Genomic DNA, 21,322 nt, shown 5'->3' with positions numbered 1-21,322 from the left:
AGAAAGGAAAATGACAAACTATCTTTGTCAAGAAAACCTCAAGTGAAGTAATGAAGAGTCAGATACAACTGAACAACACAACTGCAGACAACTCCAAGATTATTAATTATTGTTGCTGATTTGTATTAAGGAAGAAGTTTTCATCCTGGAAGTCCCCACACTGATGAAATCACAGATCTGGTCTAAAACAAACAGAAACCCATACTATCTTATAGACATGCTTATAAAGTTAGTTTTGTGCATGTTAAGAGGATTGAAAAGTTCACTACTGGTAAAAATATCAAAGTACAACTACAATTTGAGGTGGACTTTGAAGGACAGAGAGAATTTTGACCAAAGAAGTTGAGGGGAAACGTATTTATTGGTTGGTTTCTAACTTTTAAGAACCTCACACAGTAAAAGGGAAAACAGACTTATTGTAAAAAAAAAAAGCATTACATGAGAAGTATTTCTGATTATGAATAAGACCATAAAAAGGAATCTTAACAGGAATATTTGAATCTGCTCATCTGAGCCTCCAAATGATAGTAGCCAGCTGGCTGGGAAAAAAACAGCATGGGGGAGCTGGCAGGACAACTGTCTATCGAGATATTTATAGACATTTGAGCTATGAGAGTCTCACCTAAAAGACTGGAAGCCATCCTTGAGTTTTTTCCAATACTGGTTTTAAACATAAGAATAAAATATTCTAATTACTATAAATTAAACACTCTTCTATTGGACTCCTTTGGGAAAAGGCACTATTTTAAATGCAAGAGTCCTATTATAGATTTCAGATTTAATGAAAGCTGAGTGAATGTCAAGCATGGAAAGATTCTTGGCTATACTTAACATTGCACAGCCAGACACAAAACAGTCCTCTGAATTCCTAATCTCATTATAAATAATAGGCTTATCTGGACTGGCTGACCTCTCTTAAATTTTCAAATAGGGATCATAGTCTATTCATAATAAAAAAGTATTTTTTGCCCCTTTAATATTGAGATTTCTGGGCTAAACCAAAAGACCAAAGTTTCCTGTTGGGCATTATCTGATCCCAGGAATAGCATAGCATTTTTAAAAAATACCTATCATAAAATTCCACAGGCCAAAATAAGAAAGTGAGTTAGAAAGAGGTCTTTGGACCTGAACACAGGAAATAAAATCTGGAGCCTTTAAAGCACAACTTCAGGAAAGCATTAACCATCCCAGATGCTGATGTTTTCTATTGCATCCTTGCAACTTAAGAGCTTACTTCTGTTAAACAATATCAATGAGTGTAGGATATTTAAAAAGTTTCTTATTCATAGAATTCATTCATTCAACTTTACCTTCCATAATTTTATGGTTAAAAGTTTATTAGAGTTTTAAACTGGTTGCAATAAAATGCTTCTTTACCTGTTGCAATAGTAAACTGCATTATTTGGATCCAGTTCTATGGCCTGTGTATAGCAGTCCACTGCAGCAGCATAATTTTCCTCCTTCATGTGGTTATTACCTAAAAAAGATAGTTAACAATGTCACAAAATCAGTAGAAAATGTTAAAAAGAAATAATTCAATGTCTAAAGACATATTAAACATCCCATCCATGATGACTCAAAAAGGCACTATTCAGTCTTTCTAGAAATAAATTGTGATCATCAACAACAAGAAGGATTTTGTATAGTCCTTTAATGTTTATCTGCTTTGATCCTCACAACAACCCTAGGAGGTTCTTACTACTATTATCACCCACCTTTTTATAGAGAAGGAAACTGAGACTGAGAGGAGTCAAGTGACTTTCCCAGTTATCACACAACTAGGAAGTTCCTAAGGTATGAGTCAAACTCAATCTTCCTCTTTACATTTATACAGCATTTAAAGTAGGACTCTTAAACATTTTTATTGTCAGAGATCCCTTTGACAGCCTAGTAAAACCTGTGAAACTTTTCTCAAAATAATGTTGTTAAATAATTAAAAGAAATGCTATATATCAGTTAGAGATTAGTGAAAATAAAGGTGAATTTTTTTCCAGTCAAAGTTCATGGATGCCCACGAAATTCCAGTTTACAAATCTGTTACTATAAAATGCTTTACTTACATGGACTCCATAAGGTAAGTATACTTTTCCTCATTTTATAACTTAGGAGGCAGAGGTTCTAATAGGTCAGATGATTTTACCCAATGGTCTCAAAGCCCCTAAAGATCAAAACCAGATTCTGAACCTCCTTCAAGTTCAATATTCTTTTGTCACACTACATATTTTATCACATAATGTCACATACATGAAAAAGCACTTTTAGTTTTACAAAGTGCTTTCCAAAAGAACATTAATCTTCAGCACCATCACTATCTCCAAAGCATCTTCATATACATTATTGCATTTGATTTTGATACAATGCAGTGATCTTGGCAACATGGGTTTAACATTCCTGTCTTATAATTGATAAAACTAAGGCTCAGAAAGGCTACATGAATTTCCCAGGATGATACTGACAAATAAGCAGCAGAACTGGGAATAAAACCTAGGTTTTTAGCTGTCTAATCTGCACTCTTTCCAATACAGTGCTACTGAAAAATGTTACTATGGCTAAGTCACTTGAATCTTTAAAAATCAGTATCTCTTATCTATACAACATGTAATTATTTACCTTTAAGCAGAATTCAAGGTGGGGAAAATTTACTTAACAACAGGATTAGTTATAGGCAAAATTTGGCATGCCTCTTACTTTTTGCTCTTTGACTCCAGGGTGCCAACTATCTCCTAAAAACTTCCAACTCTCTTTCCCAGGTTTTACTATTATCTTCCTCCCTATAAAAACAGTTCTTCAAGTTCTTAGTTCTTATTTTCTCTTTCTCTACTAGGTAATATATGCAACTAATTCAGAATGAGGTGTTACTAATGGACAACTACTTACAGAGAAAATTTTAACACAGAACTGCGATTCAAATAATAGATGTGTTATGGCAATTATGTAGTTGGGATATTTTTAGGGTCTAGAGGATGTCTTTCAGTGGTTCTTCTTGAATTAAACCATCAGGCAACTACAATGATATCAATTCAGTTGGGCTAACAAATGATTAAGAGAGTCAGCACAGTAGTAAAATTCCTACAAGCAGAGGAACATGTTCCACATAATTTAAGAAAACCAACAGAAGGAAATCTGAACTTCTACATATATAAATTAGAAGTGTATGTATCTTGGAAGTAAGAGGAAGTACAGATGGAGAAGGAAAAGGACAGAAAGAAGATTTTCATTAGAAAATTTTCTTGGGGCAGCTAGGTGGCGCAGTGGATAGAGCACTGGCCTTGGAGTCAGGAGTACCTGAGTTCAAATCCAGCCTCAGACACTTAATAATTACCTAGCCCTGTGGCCTTAGGCAAGCCACTTAACCCCATTGCATTGAAAAATCTAAAAAAAAAAAAAAATGTCTTTAATTCATTTAAATCAGAAATCTCTCCTAATAGGTTATAAATCTAATAGGTTTGGTTATACATTCTATAATTATTCTAGGGAGTAAAGAAGGTACAAATTCTTACTTACAGTCATACTGTTTAATATAACAGCAATTAAGTAACAAATGATATTAACTATTTCCAAAATTACAATGAAAGTTAAGGAGAGGAAATTTAATTCACAAAAAAATTTAATTTGCAGACAAGCCCTTAGGAACACATCTAAGGTATGATATAAGGTAGATTTGTCCTTGGGTCACCTGGCATAAGAAAATAATAAGAAACTCTCCTTAAGTTCACCCAGGCTCTTCTGAGGAAGAAAGATTACTTTCATATAGTTCTGTCAGATAATAAGGAGCTGACTAGAAGTCTTGATTATAGGCAGATGAGAAAAATATATATTCTGAGTTAAGAACACACTTAACAATCTATTTGGATCATCTTTTTTTTCCCAACACTCATGGCATGATCCATTCAAAACCAAAAAAAAACCCCCAAAGTTCAAGGAAATAACAGCCAACTCTTTTCAGTTTCACAACATGAAAAATTAAGGAAAAAAGCAAATGTGATAGGTGATTAAAGGTTCCCTGCTACTTGTATCAAAAATAGAACCTCCTTACATGGAGTCTGTTCAGTGTAATAGTTGAGTTTTTGTAGAGGGTATATAGATATTTCAGAGAGTCAAAAATAAAACCTCCAATTGGCAGGTAGATTTGGGATTAGAGTCAATCAGTCAACAAGCACTTTTTAAGCATTTATTATGTGCTATGCTATGCTAAGGGGTGGGGACCCTTGAAAAGGCAAAAACACAGATCTCGTCCTCAATGAGCTCACATTATAATGGAAGAGCCAACATATAAATAGTTATATATACATAATATAAACAGTATTAGAGGACATGGGTTTGAATACTGGGTCTGCCATTTACTATCTCATTTTACCATGGTAAAATAAATTGCTTCATTTCTCTGGGTCTCAGTTTCCTCATCTATAGAGAGAGTTGAACTGCATATCATTGGAGATCCCCTCTACATTAAAATTTATAATCTATGATCATCTATATTTACCATCCCAAAGGGGACTATAGAAAGGAAAGGGCAACACAGAATATGGTTCATTACCCAAATCATGTCATTTTCAACCAAAATTTGCTCCAAAGATCACAGAATCAAATATGAAAATCAATGAAACCACTCTTGAAACATGACCAGGCTTATGTTTAATGTTTGGAAATGTTATAATATTTTATGTGTGGATGGAATCAGTGTTTCAATTATCATTCTGACTTATTGGAACCTTCAGTGCATTCATAATTTCAACACAGATATTTATTTCTTTTTTATTGAAATTTTATTTAATTTTTCCAAATACATACAAAGGTATTTTCAACATCCATCTATTTACAAGTTTATGAGTTCCACATTTTTTCTAACACCCTCCATTCATCCCCCCTCTCCTGGTGGTGGACAATCTGGTAAAAGTTGTACATGTACAATCATGTTTAACATAATTCCATATTAGTCATGTTATGAAAGAAATTAGAAATAAGGGGGGGGGATTCATGAGAAAGAAAGGGAAAACATAAGAAGTTTTTAAAGTTAAAATTGTAATGTTTTGCTCTGCATTCAGAATCCATGGTTTTTTCTCTGGATGTGGATGGCATTTTCCTTGTCAGGACTACCTTTATCACTGAATTGCTGAGAGGAGCTACATCCATCATGGTTGAGCATCTCACAATGTGGTGGTTAATGTGTATAATGTTCTCTTGGTTTTGCTCACTTCACTCAGCATCAGCTCAGGCAAGTCTTTCCATGCTTCTGTGAAATCTGATGGTATTACAGAACAATAATACTCAACAACAATCATATCCCATAACTTAATTCAGTCATCTCCCAATTGATGGGTTGGAAATTTCTTTCAATGGCAAAGACACAAACTACCAACTTTCTTGTATACTGTTCAATTCTCATTCACATGATTTCATTAAATTTCCAAAGTGAAAGTATACAACACATCTGGGGCCTTATTTGAGTCTTTTTTTAACATTCCACAAGGACCATTGCAACACCTGGGCTCTCTCTCCACCAGTTAACTCTTCCTTTTTCTAAATGACTAGCTCAGATCCTTTCCCAATCTTTTTTAATCCCCTGCACGTCATCTAGACCAAATCTTGCACCAATTTACCATTGACAATGTGCAAAACCAAAATTATCTTTTGAATTTGCTTCTTTAAATGGTAGAATTCCATTATTTGTCTTCATAATGTATAACCAAAAAAATACTGGTATTAAAATAATGGTCTGTGATGGGGGAAAGCCTAGAGTTGTTGAAAGTATACTGTAGTCTTTGAAAGGCAAGTCAGTCACATCTTCTCTATCCATTGAATCAATGAATCCAGATCATAGTCTATCTGTAGTACTATTCTAAGATAGGAGTTGTGTACCCATCTGCAAAAGCATGATCAAGAAAAATGTCATTGTTTACTTACTGAGTTTTGCCCATGAGGAAGTCTTAAGTGATAGCAGATCTTGCTGAAAAAGCTCTTTAGTAGTCTGATACTTGATGTAATCAGTACAATGGTAGTAACATCTAGAAGGCCCATAGGCTTGCATTCTTCCATTCCAACTCTAATACTCAACATTATCCATGAGTGTAGTAAAAACTCTTGGCAAGCATGTCTCCCTGTTTTATGCCTCACTTTATAATGATAATATACAACATATTGAACACAATGCCTCAGGAATTGCTTTTTTTTAAGGAATTTTATATAGACTTAAAACATACATGATATTTTGTTGGAGTGGAATATTAAAGACTGAATTTTGCTTTATCAAGTCATTTTTTGATAAAATGAAACAACAGAAATCAAATTTTGAAGCTGTAGCATCAACTAAGAGTTGAGGTAAGACATTTTTCCTGGTCTGAGGAAACTTTAGAGGCAGGCAGGAGAAGTTTGTAACACCATTTTGGAGGTCTTGTGGAGTCCGTCCAGAGGTCACACCAAGGCAATAGCAGCAGCAGAAGATCCAGATGCTCTCAGTCCAGATACAATAAGGTAGTCAGGCAACAATCACAAGGAGTTTACAGGGAACCTTTGCTGACACTGGATATAACTGGTGCTGACAATTCTGTTACTCTATGCAGTTCTGGATCATACAGTTTAAAGTGGAGAGGAGCACTAGTGGTCAATCACAAGGTGGGCAGGAGTCTTGATTATAGTTCCAAGATAAAGAGGAACAGCTGCAAATAATAACAGGCCCTTCCTTGGTAAAGATCTAAGCACAGACTAGGAGAACAATAATCACATTATCTTGGATCACATTATCTCCTTGGATCAAGCTAACTTGGAAACACCAAAAATTTGTAGATCCAAAGAACTAGCTGTGAAAACTACAAAAGGAAAAGGCCTGAAGCTTGGAAAAGGACCTCCCCACTCTCCCCTCACCCCAGGTGAGCAGAGCCCAATTGTAACATAAAGGTCAAAGTCAATAAATAGGCTGAAAAAATGAGCAAAAAACAAAAACAAAAAAAGAATTTGATCATAAAAGGTAACCATGGTGTCAGGATAGACCAAGACTTAAACTGAGAAAATGACAACATATAAAAACATCTACATCCAAAGTCTCCAAGAATTCTACCCAAGTCCAACAAGAATTCCTGGAAGAATTAAAGAAAGATATGAGAGTGGTCGAGTAAAAACATGACAGTGATACCAAAAAAATATGAAAAGAAAATTAATGACTTGGTAAAAGAGGCATAAAAATGTATTGAAGAAAATAACATCTTAAAAAACAATGACTTCATGCAAATAAAATTACAAAAATATACAGAAGAAAAGAAATTCTTTAAAAACAGGATAGGCCAAATGGAAAAAGAGTTACAAAAGCTCAATGAAAAAACAAATTCATTGAAAATTAGAATTGGACAAGTAGAGGGGATGGGAATAAGATAAAGAGGGGATTGATAATGAAGAGGGTAGATTAAGGGAGGCACTAGTTAGAAGTAAAATAGACTTGAGGAGGGACAGAAAGAGAAAGAGACAAGCAGATAGCAGGATGGATTCAAAATCAGAATCCAACAATAGGTTGTTACAAGAGACACACTTGTAAAAAGAAAGACACAACCTTTAAATTAAAGGGCTGGTGCAAAAATCTATTATGCTTCAGCTGAAACAAAAAAGGCAGGGTCACATGCTCTCAGACAAAGCAAAAGCAAAAAACAAACCTAATTAAAAAGAGATGATCATGTAAACTACATTTTGCTAAAAGGTACCATAAATTTTACATAATGTTTCTCTGATCAAGGCCTCAATTCTCAACTACATGTGTTCCCCAACTGATAAATGGTCAAAGGATGTGAACAGGCAATTTTCAGAAGAAATCAAAGTTATCCATAGTAATATGAAAAAAAAGCTTTAAATCATTATTGATTAAAGATCCCACCTCACACTAATCAGAAATATCAAATGCTGGAGGAGATAACAGAAAAATAGGTACACTAATGAACTGCTGGTGGAGTAGTGAACTGGTCCAATCATTCTGGAGAACAATTTGAAACTATGCCAAAAGGTGTATAATATTGTGCATACCCTTTGATCCAGCAATATCAATTATTAGGTCTGTATCCCAAAAAGAACAAAGAAAAGGTAAAAGAATCTATATGCACAAAAATATTTACAGCAGCTTTTTTGTGGTTGCAAAGAATTGGATACTGAGAGAACACTCATTAAATGAGGAATAACTCAACAAGTTGTGGCACATGATTGTTATGGAGCACATTGTGCTATAAGAAATGATGAGGGCAGGGTTTCAGGAAAAACATGATGAGACCTATGTGTACAGATGTAAAATAAAGTGAGAAGAACTGGGAGTTCATTGTGTACAGTAACAAAAATGTAATGATGATCAACTGTGAAAGATTCTTCCAAAGGACTCTTGATTAAAAAAAAAATGCTTTCTATCTCCAAAGAGAAAACTGATGAACTCTAAATGCAAATTGAAGTATGATTTTCTCACTTCATTTTTCTTGCAATACAGCTAATATGGAAATATGTCTTGCATAATTTCACATGTATAATGACATCATATTGCTTGCCTTCCCAGTTGGTAGGGGAAGAGGTAGGAATGAGAGAGAGAATTTGAAGTGAAAAGAATGTTTAAAATAAAGAAATCATGATTTTAAAGGAAAAAAAGAAAAAAAATTTAAGCACTAGGGAAAACAATGAAACAATAAAACAGGGCTGTGCTACTGCATAGATCAGTCAGCCTCTGTGGTAGCTATTAGTCCCTAATTCTATAGCTGAACAAATTAAAAGCCAAACTCATTTGTTACTTTTAATCAAATAGTTCTTATTTTATTTGTGCTTTTTTCCACCCTTGCTTGTGTTTTATCAAAATGATTCCATTCAAAGCTTTTAAACTACCCTGTTGGGGGTGGTTAGGTAGTCCAGTGGATAGAGCACTGGCCCTGGAGTCAGGAGTATCTGAGTTCAGATCTGGCCTCAGACACTTAATAATTATCTAACTGTGTGGCCTTGGGCAAGCCACTTAACCCCATTGCGTTGCAAAAAGCCCCTAAAAATAATGAATAAAGAATAAACTACCATATTGTCAGCAAGTTTTAGGACAAATCATTTCTTAAAGTATAGAAACCAACCTATTTGTTAGAAACACTTGTACTCTGGTTCTTAAAAGTGGTTGTTGTTGTCACTTTTTCATTTATTTGTTTGTTTTTGGTTTTTACAAAGCAACGGGGTTAGCTAAATATGAGTTAAGTGTCTGAGGCTGTATTTGAACTCAGGTCCTCCTGACTCCAGGGCCAGTTCTCTATCCACTGCACTACCTAGCTGCCCCAGTTCAGTCTTTTTCAGTCATGTTCTCATCTTATTCATTTGGAGTTTTCTAGGCAAAGGTACTAGAATGGTTTACCATTTCCTTCTTCCACTCCTTTTAGAGATGAGGAAACTTAGTTAAGTGACTTGTCCTGGGTCACACAGTTAATAAATGAAGGAGCCTGATTTGAACTTACGAATATGAGTCTTCCTGACTCTATCCACTAAACCACCTAGCTGTCCTAAAAGTGGTTAGCCTATGCCTTTAAGGTTAATCATAGAAGATAAGTAGAAAATGGATTGGAAACTCTCCCAGGGAGCTGCTGAATGTTTTCTAAGAGTCAGCACTGAGCACCAAGTCCAAGTGGAATAGAAGCAGCATACCCCAGGTTCCACGTGAAATAGTCCATGGGGGCAGAAGAGCAATTCTGTCACTGCTGGCCATATGATTTTCTGCTCCAAATTATCTTTTTTTCTACAATGTAAACTGAAAAGGAGGCTGAGGTAGGCCTGACAGTGGTATGTTGTTTTTTTTTCAAAAAACATCATGTTCCTAAATAAGTCCTCTGCCTACCACAGGGAATCTGTTGGTTCTCATTCACAGTTTAGGACATTAGGATCTGTTTCCCCACAATAGGTAACTTTGATTAGAACACCAGACTTCTTGACTCTCTTTCAAATGGTCCAAGTGATCTTTAACTTTTATTTGAATACCAGCCAGAAAGGGACAGAGAAGTATTTGTTACAAAGCTTCCCAGGGAATCTGAGGACTTCTCAGAGAACAGCTCCTCAATCAATACCACAAAAGAACAAGCTCTATGAAAATAGGAGGCAAAGAACTTTCTGCTCCCATTCAAACAAGACAATCCCCCTCCTCATTCCCATTCCAGGACCTACCCCACCCCTCAGAATCTTGAGCAAAGAATTATAGAATCATCAAAGCTTAGAGCAAAAAAAGCCCTTATAAATAATTTTATAGATAAAGAAACTGAGGCCCAAAGAGCCATACACTGTGGAGGACTTTGACTCCTTCTATCAATGTAGCTCATTTTATATATAACAGAGTCCTGAAAGCAGCACTTTAATTTCATGCTTTCAAAAATGATCTTTTTATTACTTGGTTTGGTTTTTAAATAAGCTACATTTTCCAATGTGTGCCTGCTTTTTCTCTTCTCCCTGAGTAATTCTTTATGGCAAAAAAAAAAAAAGAGGTTTAAAAAAAATTCAGAAAAACTAACCAATGCAGAAGCAGAGGATTATGAGTGTAAAATACTAAATTATTATTTTTTTAAATCCAGAAATCTTCCACTAAAATTTGCTCTCAGGTCTCATCTAGGAAAGTATGTGATCCCTATATTCTCAAAGTTAATGCCAACAATCAGGTCTTGCCAAACAGGAAAGAATTTTAGTAATAAACAAGACATGTCCAAGAACTAGTCAAGCAACTAAAATGTCTTTGAAACCCCCACTATTAGAATGTAAGCTCTTTAAGGAAGAAACTGTCTTACTTTTTATTTATATATATATACAGTACTTTAGTGGGTCCACATAACCTACTTTTACCACCCTCTCCCAATCCTTGCTGTTTCCATTCACTGATCTCCTTATTCTCCCAATTTTTTTCATTATATAGATCATAGATTTTCATAGACTTCCTCTCTATTTGCAACTGACACCATAATCAGGAATTTCCACATTCAATTTAATTTAATAAAAATTTTTAAGCACCTACTATAGTCAAGGCATAGTAGATAATATGAATATTAAAAAATTAATCAGTTCCTGCTCTGAATAGGCTTCTAGAGAAATTTAAAGGAGAGATGCCATTTGGCTGGAAGAATCAAGGATTGCTTCACTTAGGAGTTGGCAATTGAGCCAAATGTTAGAAGAGTAGGATTCTAGATCTGCAAAGAAATATGTTGCTCACTGATGATGAACTCAGAATGTAGACTGAGATTTTGGTCAGTGCAGGAATTTATTCTACCTGACTAACCATTTTTATAATTTTTTTCTTTTTTTTTTTCAATGAGAGGGAGAGGTTGGGAGAAAAATAGACTATGTTATTTATTAAAAAAATTAATTTTTAAAAAAGATAAAGAAGCAGGGTGGCTAGGTGGCACAATGGACAGAGCACCAGCCCTAGAGTCAGGAGTACCTGAGTTCAAATCTGACCACAGACACTTAATAATTACCTGACTGTGTGGCCTTGGGCAAGCACTTAATCCCATTTGCCTTGCAAAAAAAAAAAACAACAAACCTAAAAAAAAAAGATAAAGAAGGAAACAGAAATAAGGAAATACATTCCAGGCATACAGGAAAGGTTTTGTATATATGCACAGAAGTAGAAAATGGCATCATAAGTCAAACAACCAGCTGGTTTATAACACGTCTAGGGCAGTAAAGAAAAATAAGGCTAGGAAAGGTTAAATATTAGATAATGGAAGGCCTAAAAGATTTCGGTAATTAGTTCACGTTTTATTCTTCAGACAATAAAGAAGAACTTAAGGTTTTTGAGTAAAGTGAGTAAAATGATTCACCTATATATATTAAGAAGATTATTTTTGCTCTTTGATTTGTGGATTAGAAAGAACAAGGTAATTCATGTTAGGAGACTAATGACCCAAGTGAAATGTCCTAAGTGCCTGAATTAGAATAGTACCAGTATGAAAAATGTAGAATGGGACAGGCAGAATCTACATGACTTGGTGATATTTGAGGAGGTGAGAAAGAGAAAGAAGTTCTTTAATTCTTCCAGATTATCCAGAATATCTCTCTGTTTCCCCTTGTCCCCACATCCAACCTTGACCCATGAATATTTTTGGTTCACCAGCTTTTATAATCTGGATCCTTTACTCCATCCTTCTCAATCTTCTCAACCATCAAATCCTCATCCTTGGAAAAACCAATTCCAAATGAGTTTTCCAACTCTTGCTCCATAGCTACTGTGCATTGCTGGACAAAAATCACAAAATCAAATTAATTTCACCAGTAAAATATTCAAAGCTTATTTGACATCGTTGTTGCTACTCAATAAATTGCTACTGTTCAGTTGTGTTCAAGCCTTCATGACCCTATTTGGGGTTTCTTATTAAAGATACAGGAGTAGTTTCCCATTTCTTTCTCCAGTTATTTTTATAGATGAGAAAATTGAGGCAAACAAGATTTGACTTGCCCAGGGTAATACTGATAATAAGTGTCTGAGACCAAATTTGAACTCAGGTCTTACTGACTAGGGCACTCCATTCACTGCACTTTTGATCTTTTCAAATTGAAGAATTTGCCATCACTGTAGTAAGCTGACCTTGATGCCATGTTCCTCCTCAGTGAAGGCACTTGATAATATGGATGAAAACATCATGCTAAAAAGCAAGGGAGAAAGGACACAGCCTTGTTTCACTCCATTAGTGACTGGGAAATCTCAAGAGCATCGTCCACTATCCAGAATTCGAGTATGCATGTCATCATGAAACTGATGCAGAATACTGATAAACTTCTCTAGGTAACCAAATTTTGACGTAATTTTCCATAAACCTTCATGACTGATGGTATCAAAGGCCTTGGTCAGATCTACAAATATTGTATAGAGACCTCTGCTCTGTTCCTGGCATTTTTTCTGTAGTTATCAAGCAGCAAACACCATATTGTCTGTTCTTCCACCCTTTCTGAAGCCACACTAGCTCTCAGAGAGTTAACCATCTTCCAGGTGAAGGATCAGATTCCTATCTTACCAACAATGACTAAAAAAGAAATATCCCTGTGATTGTCACAGGACAATCTATTCCTTTACCTTTATAGAGATGGACAATGGAGGCATTCTTGGATTCTTGGAGAATAAGCTCTTCATGCCATATAACCTGGAAAACTTCAGGCAGTTTTTAGATGAGCATTGAGTCCCCCACCTTGAAGATCTCAGATGGAATAAAATCAGCACCAGGTGCTCTCCACTTGAATAAAGCCTTTAAAATCTCTTCTTTTGTTGGAACTTCAGCTAGGGATCAACTGATTTCAACTTGAGGTAAATGGTCAGTGGCTTCTGCATTGATTGATGATGGTCTGTTAAGAACACTATGGAAGCATTCAGCTCATCTCTCCAGGTACAAAGTGGAAGGAGGGTTGGTGATGTTTGTAGATGATCATGCATTCAATGCAACTTCTGAAGCTGAGATGCAACAAAGTATGGATCGATTCTCTGCTTCTTGTGCTCATTTAGATTTAACAATTAACAAGAAAACTCAGGTGTTCCATCAGCCAGCACTACAACATCCTTATGTGGAGCCATCGATAACTGCAAATGGAAAAGTTTCGAGTACTGCGGACAAGTTCACTTACCTTGGTAGTATTCTTTCCAGGGAGGTACACGCTGACAATGAGGTTGACACTTGCATTGCCAGAGCTAGCTCAGTATTTGGGAGGCTCCGAAAGAAAGTGTGGAAGAGAAGAGGAATTAGACTAACTACCACACTGAAGGTCTACAGAGCCATTGTATTGACCTCATTGCTATATGCCCATGAAACCTGGACAGTCTACCAAGAATTGCTTCCATTTAAATTGTCTTAGAAAGGGGCAGCTAGGTGGCGTAATGGATAAAGCACCGGCCTTGGAGTCAGGAGTACCTGGGTTCAAATCCGGTCTCAGACACTTAATAATTACCTAGCTGTGTGGCCTTGAGCAAGCCACTTAACCCCATTTGCCTTGCAAAAACCTAAAAAAGAAAAAAAAATTGTCTTAGGAAGATTCTGAAAAATCACCTGGCAGGAGAAGATACCAGAAGATACTAGCTAAATTGCCTAGCATGGGTTAGGCATGTTGTTAGAATGCCAGGCGTACACTTGCCAAAAAAACTATTTTATGGAGAATTCATACAAGGCAAGCACTCACAAGGGGATCAAAAGTAGAGATACCAGGATACCCTGAATGCCTCTCTTAAGAACTTTGGAACTAATGGTGCAGCATGGGAGACATTGGCACAGAGCCATCCAACATGGCATGCCCTCATCAGTGAGGGTGCTGGGCTCTATGAGAACAGAATTGAAGCAGCTTAAAGGAAACATGACATATGTAAGTTTAGAGTATCTACCCCAGGTATTCACATAGACTATTTGTGCCCGACCTGTAGTAGAGCATTTAGAGCTCATATTGGGCTGAACAGCCATAGTTGAACACACTAATTTGTCTCGAACATAATGATATCATTTTGGTCTTCTTCGATGACATGAACCACTGCACCACATAGTTTGTACTCAATTCTTATGGACTCCTTATCTTATTGACCACAGTAACTGTTTCCAACTTTATGTACTCTGCACTCACACTCAATTACATCCAACATTGGGTGTAGTTTATAATCTCCAACTACTCCAAGAAAAATAAAGCTACCTGACATTAACACCCCAACTCCTCATCCTCATTTCTTCAAGACTTCTCAACATCATCACTTTTATTCTTCCTCCTTTCTTCTGATCAAAAATGAGAAACTATTCCTACTATGAATTAAGACGGGGATCCTTGGTGTGTCATTAACTCCTTTGACAGTTTAATGAAGCCTGTGTACCTCTTCTCAGAATCACATTTTTGGAATCATAAAATACACAGTAATACAAAGGAAACCAATTACACTGAAATAAATAATAAAATTTTTATTAACTTTCATGAACCCCTGCACTAAAGCTATCCTATGATCCATGGTTTGATTCCTTCCTTTCTTGCCTTCAGATACATATTTAAACAGTACTTTCTGCTTCTCACATGAATCATCAGGCCCTCCCTTTTCAAAGGAATTATTTTTCCCATCAAATACCAAGTTCTCCTTGATACTTCGATGGAGTTCATCCATGTAGGTAGAATGAGACCCATCCATGCCTTCTCATTCTATGTTATTATTATCCATGACTTCCTCTAAGTCCATCCAACTTGTACAATGCAATTCTCTAAAACCACTTGGCATTGCTTTGACACTAATGGAGCACCAAAGATATCCATCAGTTATCACTCACACATAATTGGCCTTCCTTCTTTTTCCACTAATACATTTTTGATAATATATTTTATGATGCTTCTCTTGTACAACTGTTTATTGGTAATATACATCTCACTCACATTCAGTATAAGCCTAGTCTTTTAAGTGACATGAAGAGACTTTGTATTATATGCCTTGCAACCATATCAATCCACTAGAAGAATACAGTTTTTAAAAAATAAAAAAGGATATCTGTTTCAAGAAGTAACTTGAGGTGATTAAGAGCACCATACAATTTCCCAAAGACAATTCTATCCCTTTTTCCTTTCAGTTCAATTATGAGACCAGTTTATTGTCTTTAAGTAATCTCTGTCCAAAATTCATGTCCTAATAGACCAAACTGATGGATTAGTCATCCATCTATATATGACAGCATGAACAATAGCCATTCTTCATTCACTTGATTTTTCCCCATCAATCTTTAAAAATTTTCTTTTTGAATACCATCTGTATCCAGATAAAGAGCCATGGAATTTGAACAAAGTTCAAGGACTATTCCCTTTAATTTAGAAAAAAAAGCAGACATCTTATTGTCTGATCTTGTTATCTCTTATACTTTTTGTTTCTTCCTTAAGGAGATGATTTCTCTCTCATCACACTCAATTTGGATCAATGTACAACATGGAAACAAAGTAAAGACTGACAGATTGCTTTCTGTGGAGGGGTGGGGGGAGGGAAGTCAGATTGGGGGAGAAAATTGTACAACTCAAATAAAATCTTTAATAAAAGGGGAAAAAAATAAAATATATTCTCAATTCAACCTGGTTATCCATGAAAAAAAATTTCTCCTTTCCCTTCCATTCTATTTAGTTATTGTTCAGTCTTTTATGCTTCCTTTCATAATTAAGTTTGCTGAACATGTCATGATAGTACAATTGTCATCTTAAGGTCATCTTTTAAAAAACATTCTTTTTTTCTTTCGAACATAGCAACATAAACATTTCAATATTCTAAGAACTAGGTTTTTTGTAAACCTTTCAACTTCTGTTACGTGTAATATTTTAAGCATAATTCAATATAACAAGGTAGTGACAAATTGCCTTTTTTGTATCCCTCTCCCTATAAACTTCTTTCTGTTTGCTTCAGTGTATTTTTTTAAGTTTCATTAATATTCTTTCCTTCTTTTTACATCACTTTCAATAACCATTAAGATTTCCTTCCTTGGGGCGGCTAGGTGGCGCAGTGGATAAAGCACCAGCCCTGGAGTCAGGAGTACCTGGGTTCAAATCCAGTCTCAGACACTTAATAATTACCTAGCCGTGTGGCCTTGGGCAAGCCACTTAAAAAAAAAAACCTAAAAAAAAAAAGATTTCCTTCCTTGAAACAATAAGTATATACAATAAAATGAATCAACAAATTAATTATGTCTGAAGATACATGTCTCATACTGCACATCGAATCTACCACCTCTCTTTGAAGAGGTAAGAGATGTGCTTCATTGTCATGTGCTTCTAAAGTCATGATCTACAGTCATGATTGATCACTGTGTTGATAAGAGCTTTTACTGAAGTCCTTCAAAATTGCCTTCCTTGGTATTACTTTGGTCATCATAAAAACTATTTTTCTTACTTAAAGTTCATATCCCAACTGGGAGTCCACTGACCCTTTTCCATCTTAATCCTCCCTGACCAAGTTTTAAAATGGTCGATTATCATCACTCTCCTCCAGAATATTCCCTTGGCTTCAGAAACATCACACCCTCCTGACTCTCCACCTCTTTTCCAATCACTTTCTGTTTCACTGACTCATTTTCTTCTGGATTCTTTGTTGTTGGTTTTTGTCTCTTCATTTTATACATTCTTCCTTTGGCAATTTTACTCACTTCCATGGTTTTTATGCCATCTCCATGCAAATGAGGCCTAAACCTAACCTTCTAGTTGCTGACCTTTCCTTTGAGCTCCAGAACACATCTCAAACTGCCATCAGGAATTCTCTCTTTGGAAATTCCATCAGCTTATCTCAGTCAACCTGATCACTCCTAAGTCTACTCCTCCTTCTAATGTAATCACCATTCACAGGATCTCTCACATTTATAATTTTAGGATCACCTTTGATTCTTCCTCTAAGATACCAAGACTGACTTAATTCACATACTGATTGGATCCCTTGTATCAGTCCACTGGCTTTTCTAATTTTATACTTCCATGCTATTTCTCACCATTTCTTGGGCTTTGATAATCCCCAGTAAAATGGACTATTTGCACCCATCATATATATATCTCCAATTTCTTTTATGCTGCTTTTTATTCTTCAGTATTCCACAACCATGTTATCAACCACAAAAAATATTTAAAAGAAAAGTATTTGTATAAGGGGCCAATTTGAGATCATAGACACTTAAAAATAGTTTCATTTATTGTTATATTTGTACTTTGCAAAGTAAATAATTATTCTATGATACCATGTTTAAGAAATCAAAAACTCATTACATAACTATTTTGGCTAATAATAACCATTTACCTCATATACCATATAAGTGTTACTGATTTTTAAAGAAAAAGTGTTAAAATCAAAACTATATTGAGCATAAAGTCAGTTTCATTTGATAGAAAGGTCATCTTAAATCATTCACTAAAAGCTATAAGGGACCTTTGAAGTCATCCATTCTAATACCCTTTACTGTAAAGATCTCACAGGATCTCTGACATTCATTATGCAATCAATTATCATGATATAGAAAATTCCTAACAAATTACCATATATTTTATTATATGGTGCAAATAATTAAATTCCAAGTTATCTGTTGTACAAGTTTGTATAAATTTTCCTATAATTTTCTTAAAAGAAGATACACTCACTCGTACTGCCCACCAATCATCTTTCACTGTATAGATTTTTTTCTTTGCTGTTGTTGTTCTGTTATTCTCAGTTGTTTCTGACTCTTTGTGACCCCATTTGAAGTTTTCTTGGCAAAGATACTAGAATAATTTGCAATTTTCTTTTCCAGCTCATTTTATAGATAAGTAAACTGAGGCAAACAAGACTAAATGACACCCAACTAAGTGTCTGAGGTCAGATTTGAACTCGAGAAAATGAGTCTTCCTGACTCTAGGCCCAGCACTCTATGAGATTAGAAATATACAGTGTAGGAAGCTGGAAATGGTTCAAAATTCAAAAGAACACAAAAGATCTTTTAAAATATTATTTCATTTAAATGCACATATTTTGATGCCAGAAAATTCCATTCCTCATATATTTATTGTATTTTAATTTAATGAATTATTTTATGGTAAATCAAATTGCTAGTTAAAGTGAATACTTAAGGTCTCTGATGGACAATAACACAAAGAATTCAATTTTTAAACCATACTTTTGTATACAGAAATGCCTTTTCCTCAACCCTGGTTATATTAAGTACATTTCTGCTCTGACATTCTGATATGAATCTTGATTGGCTAATAATGGTATAGACCAGGAAAGCATTCCAAGACTCTCCCTCTTATCCCTTTTGTAATACTTCAGGGTCAGTTCCCAAGAGAGGTTCTGAGAAAAGCAATTTGGTCTAGAAATTACTCACCTTCATCCTTCAATTGATCTGCTTTCCCCACATCTTCAGGCAAAGAATTTGAAAGCGGCAAAATGTCATTCTGAAACATTTTTTAAAAAAATCAATGTGATTTCCATTTAAGCTAACAAAGATTCATCCAAAAGAACCTCTATCAAAATAATGCCAGATTAAAAATTCTGATCAAATATTATCCACCAGTTAAAGAAACCATTCCATGGAATCAACACCTACCATTTTATTCAGATTTTCTTTCTATGATTAAACTTTGATCCAACCAAGAGATACTCTATACTCTGCCCTAGTAAACATCAAAAACATATACAAACCAGTATCATCAGAGACACAGGAAGAGCCTGAATTTCACCACCTGCTTACAAGTCAAGTTCTATGTTTAATTTTATCTTGGGTTTACCTTTTCAAGTATATAAATCTATTTATAATGCTCCAGAAGATATGATTTGTGAATAATTGTAATGCTCATTTTTTTTTAGGTTTTTTTCTGCAAGGCAATGGGGTTAAGTGATTTTCCCAAGGTCACACAGCTAGGTAATTATTAAGTGACTGAGGTCAGATTTGAACTCAGGTACTCTTGACACCAGGACTGGTGCTCTATCCATTGTGCCACCTAGCCACTCCATAATGCTCATTTATAACAAATCCATCAAATATGCCTCACTATTATTAAAATTACAGTTTGTATAATTTCAAAATGCTGTAATTATTGCCTTTTTCATATTTGACTGACATAACCTCCTTGAGGACAAGAATGTTGTTCATTTTCTTTTGGTAATCCCAACCCCTAGCAAAGTGCTTTGCTGATAAGTAGGCATTTAATAAATGTTTGTCAGAGTGGGAGTTAAGGATTATTAATAAAACATCTGAATCTCACCACTGAGTTTTTGTTCTGTTAAGTCAAGCTAGTAAACTGAAGGAATAAAAAAAAATTATATTATAATGCTGCCAAAAGTCTAACAGGAGACTCTAACAGCTGCAATCAGTTAAAATTGCCTATAGCTACACAAGATGAAAACAAATGTAGTCCAGCATTGCATCCCTGACCTGAATACCTCAAGATTTTCATGAGTTTTGCTGTTTTAGTTCTAAATCTCTAGCAAATCCAGACAGAGTAGGGAATGAAAAGCTTTTTTATTAGGTCTTTGGTTACATGAAGTGATGTTACTCTCCAAGTCATATCATGGTTAAATTTACCTCCAGATTGTTAGAGGTGCTTTTAGATGAGTTTCCAAAGCTGAATTATATCATTAAAATGGAAAATTCCATTTTCTAGGAATAAGTGAAATATGAAAATGACTGCTAGCTATTTATCCACTTTGTTCTACTCTTTCTTCATGGAATTTCTATAGTAGAAGCACAGTGAGTTATTTGTGTTTCTGTAAATAATTCTTTAGGAGAGAAAGAATAGGGGAAAGGACCTATTTTTAAAATTTATTTGTTCTTCCAACAATATGCAATGGTAGTTTTCACTTATTTGCACTCAGAATTTCTCTGTCTAGATGAGGATAGCTTTTTCATCATAGATCTTCTGTAATTGTCCTAGATAACTGTCTTTATCAGAGTAGTTATGTCTTTCACAACTGATCATAATTATATCATTGTTACTATATGTAATGTTCTGGTTCTTCTCACTTTACTTTGTATTAGTTTATGTAAAACTCTCAAGTTTCTCTGAAGTTATTCCCCTGATCATTTCTTATAGTCCAACAGTATTCCATCATAATCATATATTACAGCTTGTTCAGCCATTACATATCTAATGGGCATCCCTGTCATTTCCAATTCTTTGCTACCAGAGGAAGAAAAACAAAATGAAACAAAACACACAGAAAAAAATACCCTTCCAAATTTGATGAACATGTTATAAAAATTATCTCTTCTGTATCTCTTTCCCTTAATCCTAATTCCTCATGCCAAAAATTACTAATTTTTAAATGTATTTAACAAAATACGTATGTAAAATGCTAACCTGTCTGTTCCCCACTAAGGAAAGGGGGGTAGGAAAGGAGGGTGGAAGGAAATTTTGCAACTTGGAAATATGCATATGCATAGTGATGAAAATAAATAAATTTAAAAAAATAAAAAAACTACTACAAATATTTTTGTACAAATAGGTCCTTTTTGACTTGTGATGAAAAATGCCTTCCATATCCAGATAGTCAATTAGGAGTTTAAATGCATGCCAAAGCTTACTATCTTCAATTCTTAAAAATTGTCCTATGTTGTTTTTTCTCTCAAATTTTTTTCTTCCATTTGAATTTGATTCTTCTTTCACAACAAGATTAATATGGATCTAAATTTAGCATAATTAAGCAAGTAGAGCCTAGAATAGATTGCTTTCTGTCAGTGGGAAGGGGGAGAGAAGGGAGGGAGAGAGAGAAAAAAATGTAAAACTCAAAACCTTGCAAAAAATAGGGGCGGCTAGGTGGCGCAGTGGATAGAGCACCAGCCCTGGAGTCAGGAATACCTGAGTTCAAATCCAGCCTCAGACATTTAATAATTACCTAGCTGTGTGGCCTTGGGCAAGCCACTTAACC

At 35.1% G+C, this 21,322-nt stretch overlaps 1 protein-coding gene across 2 annotated transcripts in view; it reads right to left on the bottom strand.

Annotated features, from left to right (window-relative positions):
• The window catches only part of SGTB (small glutamine rich tetratricopeptide repeat co-chaperone beta), an 80,477-nt gene that overhangs the window by 33,859 nt on the left and 25,296 nt on the right, over nt 1–21,322 (bottom strand). For both annotated transcript variants that reach the window (XM_074200286.1, XM_074200287.1), the window contains exons 4-5: nt 18,780–18,849; nt 1,378–1,477 (exon numbers count right to left, since the gene is read on the bottom strand). In XM_074200286.1, the coding sequence (XP_074056387.1) occupies nt 1,378–1,477; nt 18,780–18,849 (170 nt within the window). The remainder of the gene's footprint in view (nt 1–1,377; nt 1,478–18,779; nt 18,850–21,322) is intronic.

The sequence above is a fragment of the Macrotis lagotis genome, chromosome X (assembly GCF_037893015.1).
Source record: "Macrotis lagotis isolate mMagLag1 chromosome X, bilby.v1.9.chrom.fasta, whole genome shotgun sequence".
In the NCBI taxonomy this organism is placed as follows: Eukaryota; Metazoa; Chordata; class Mammalia; order Peramelemorphia; family Peramelidae; genus Macrotis; species Macrotis lagotis.
Note: the sequence above shows the minus strand (reverse complement) of the source record. Positions and strands in the feature narration are given on the sequence as shown.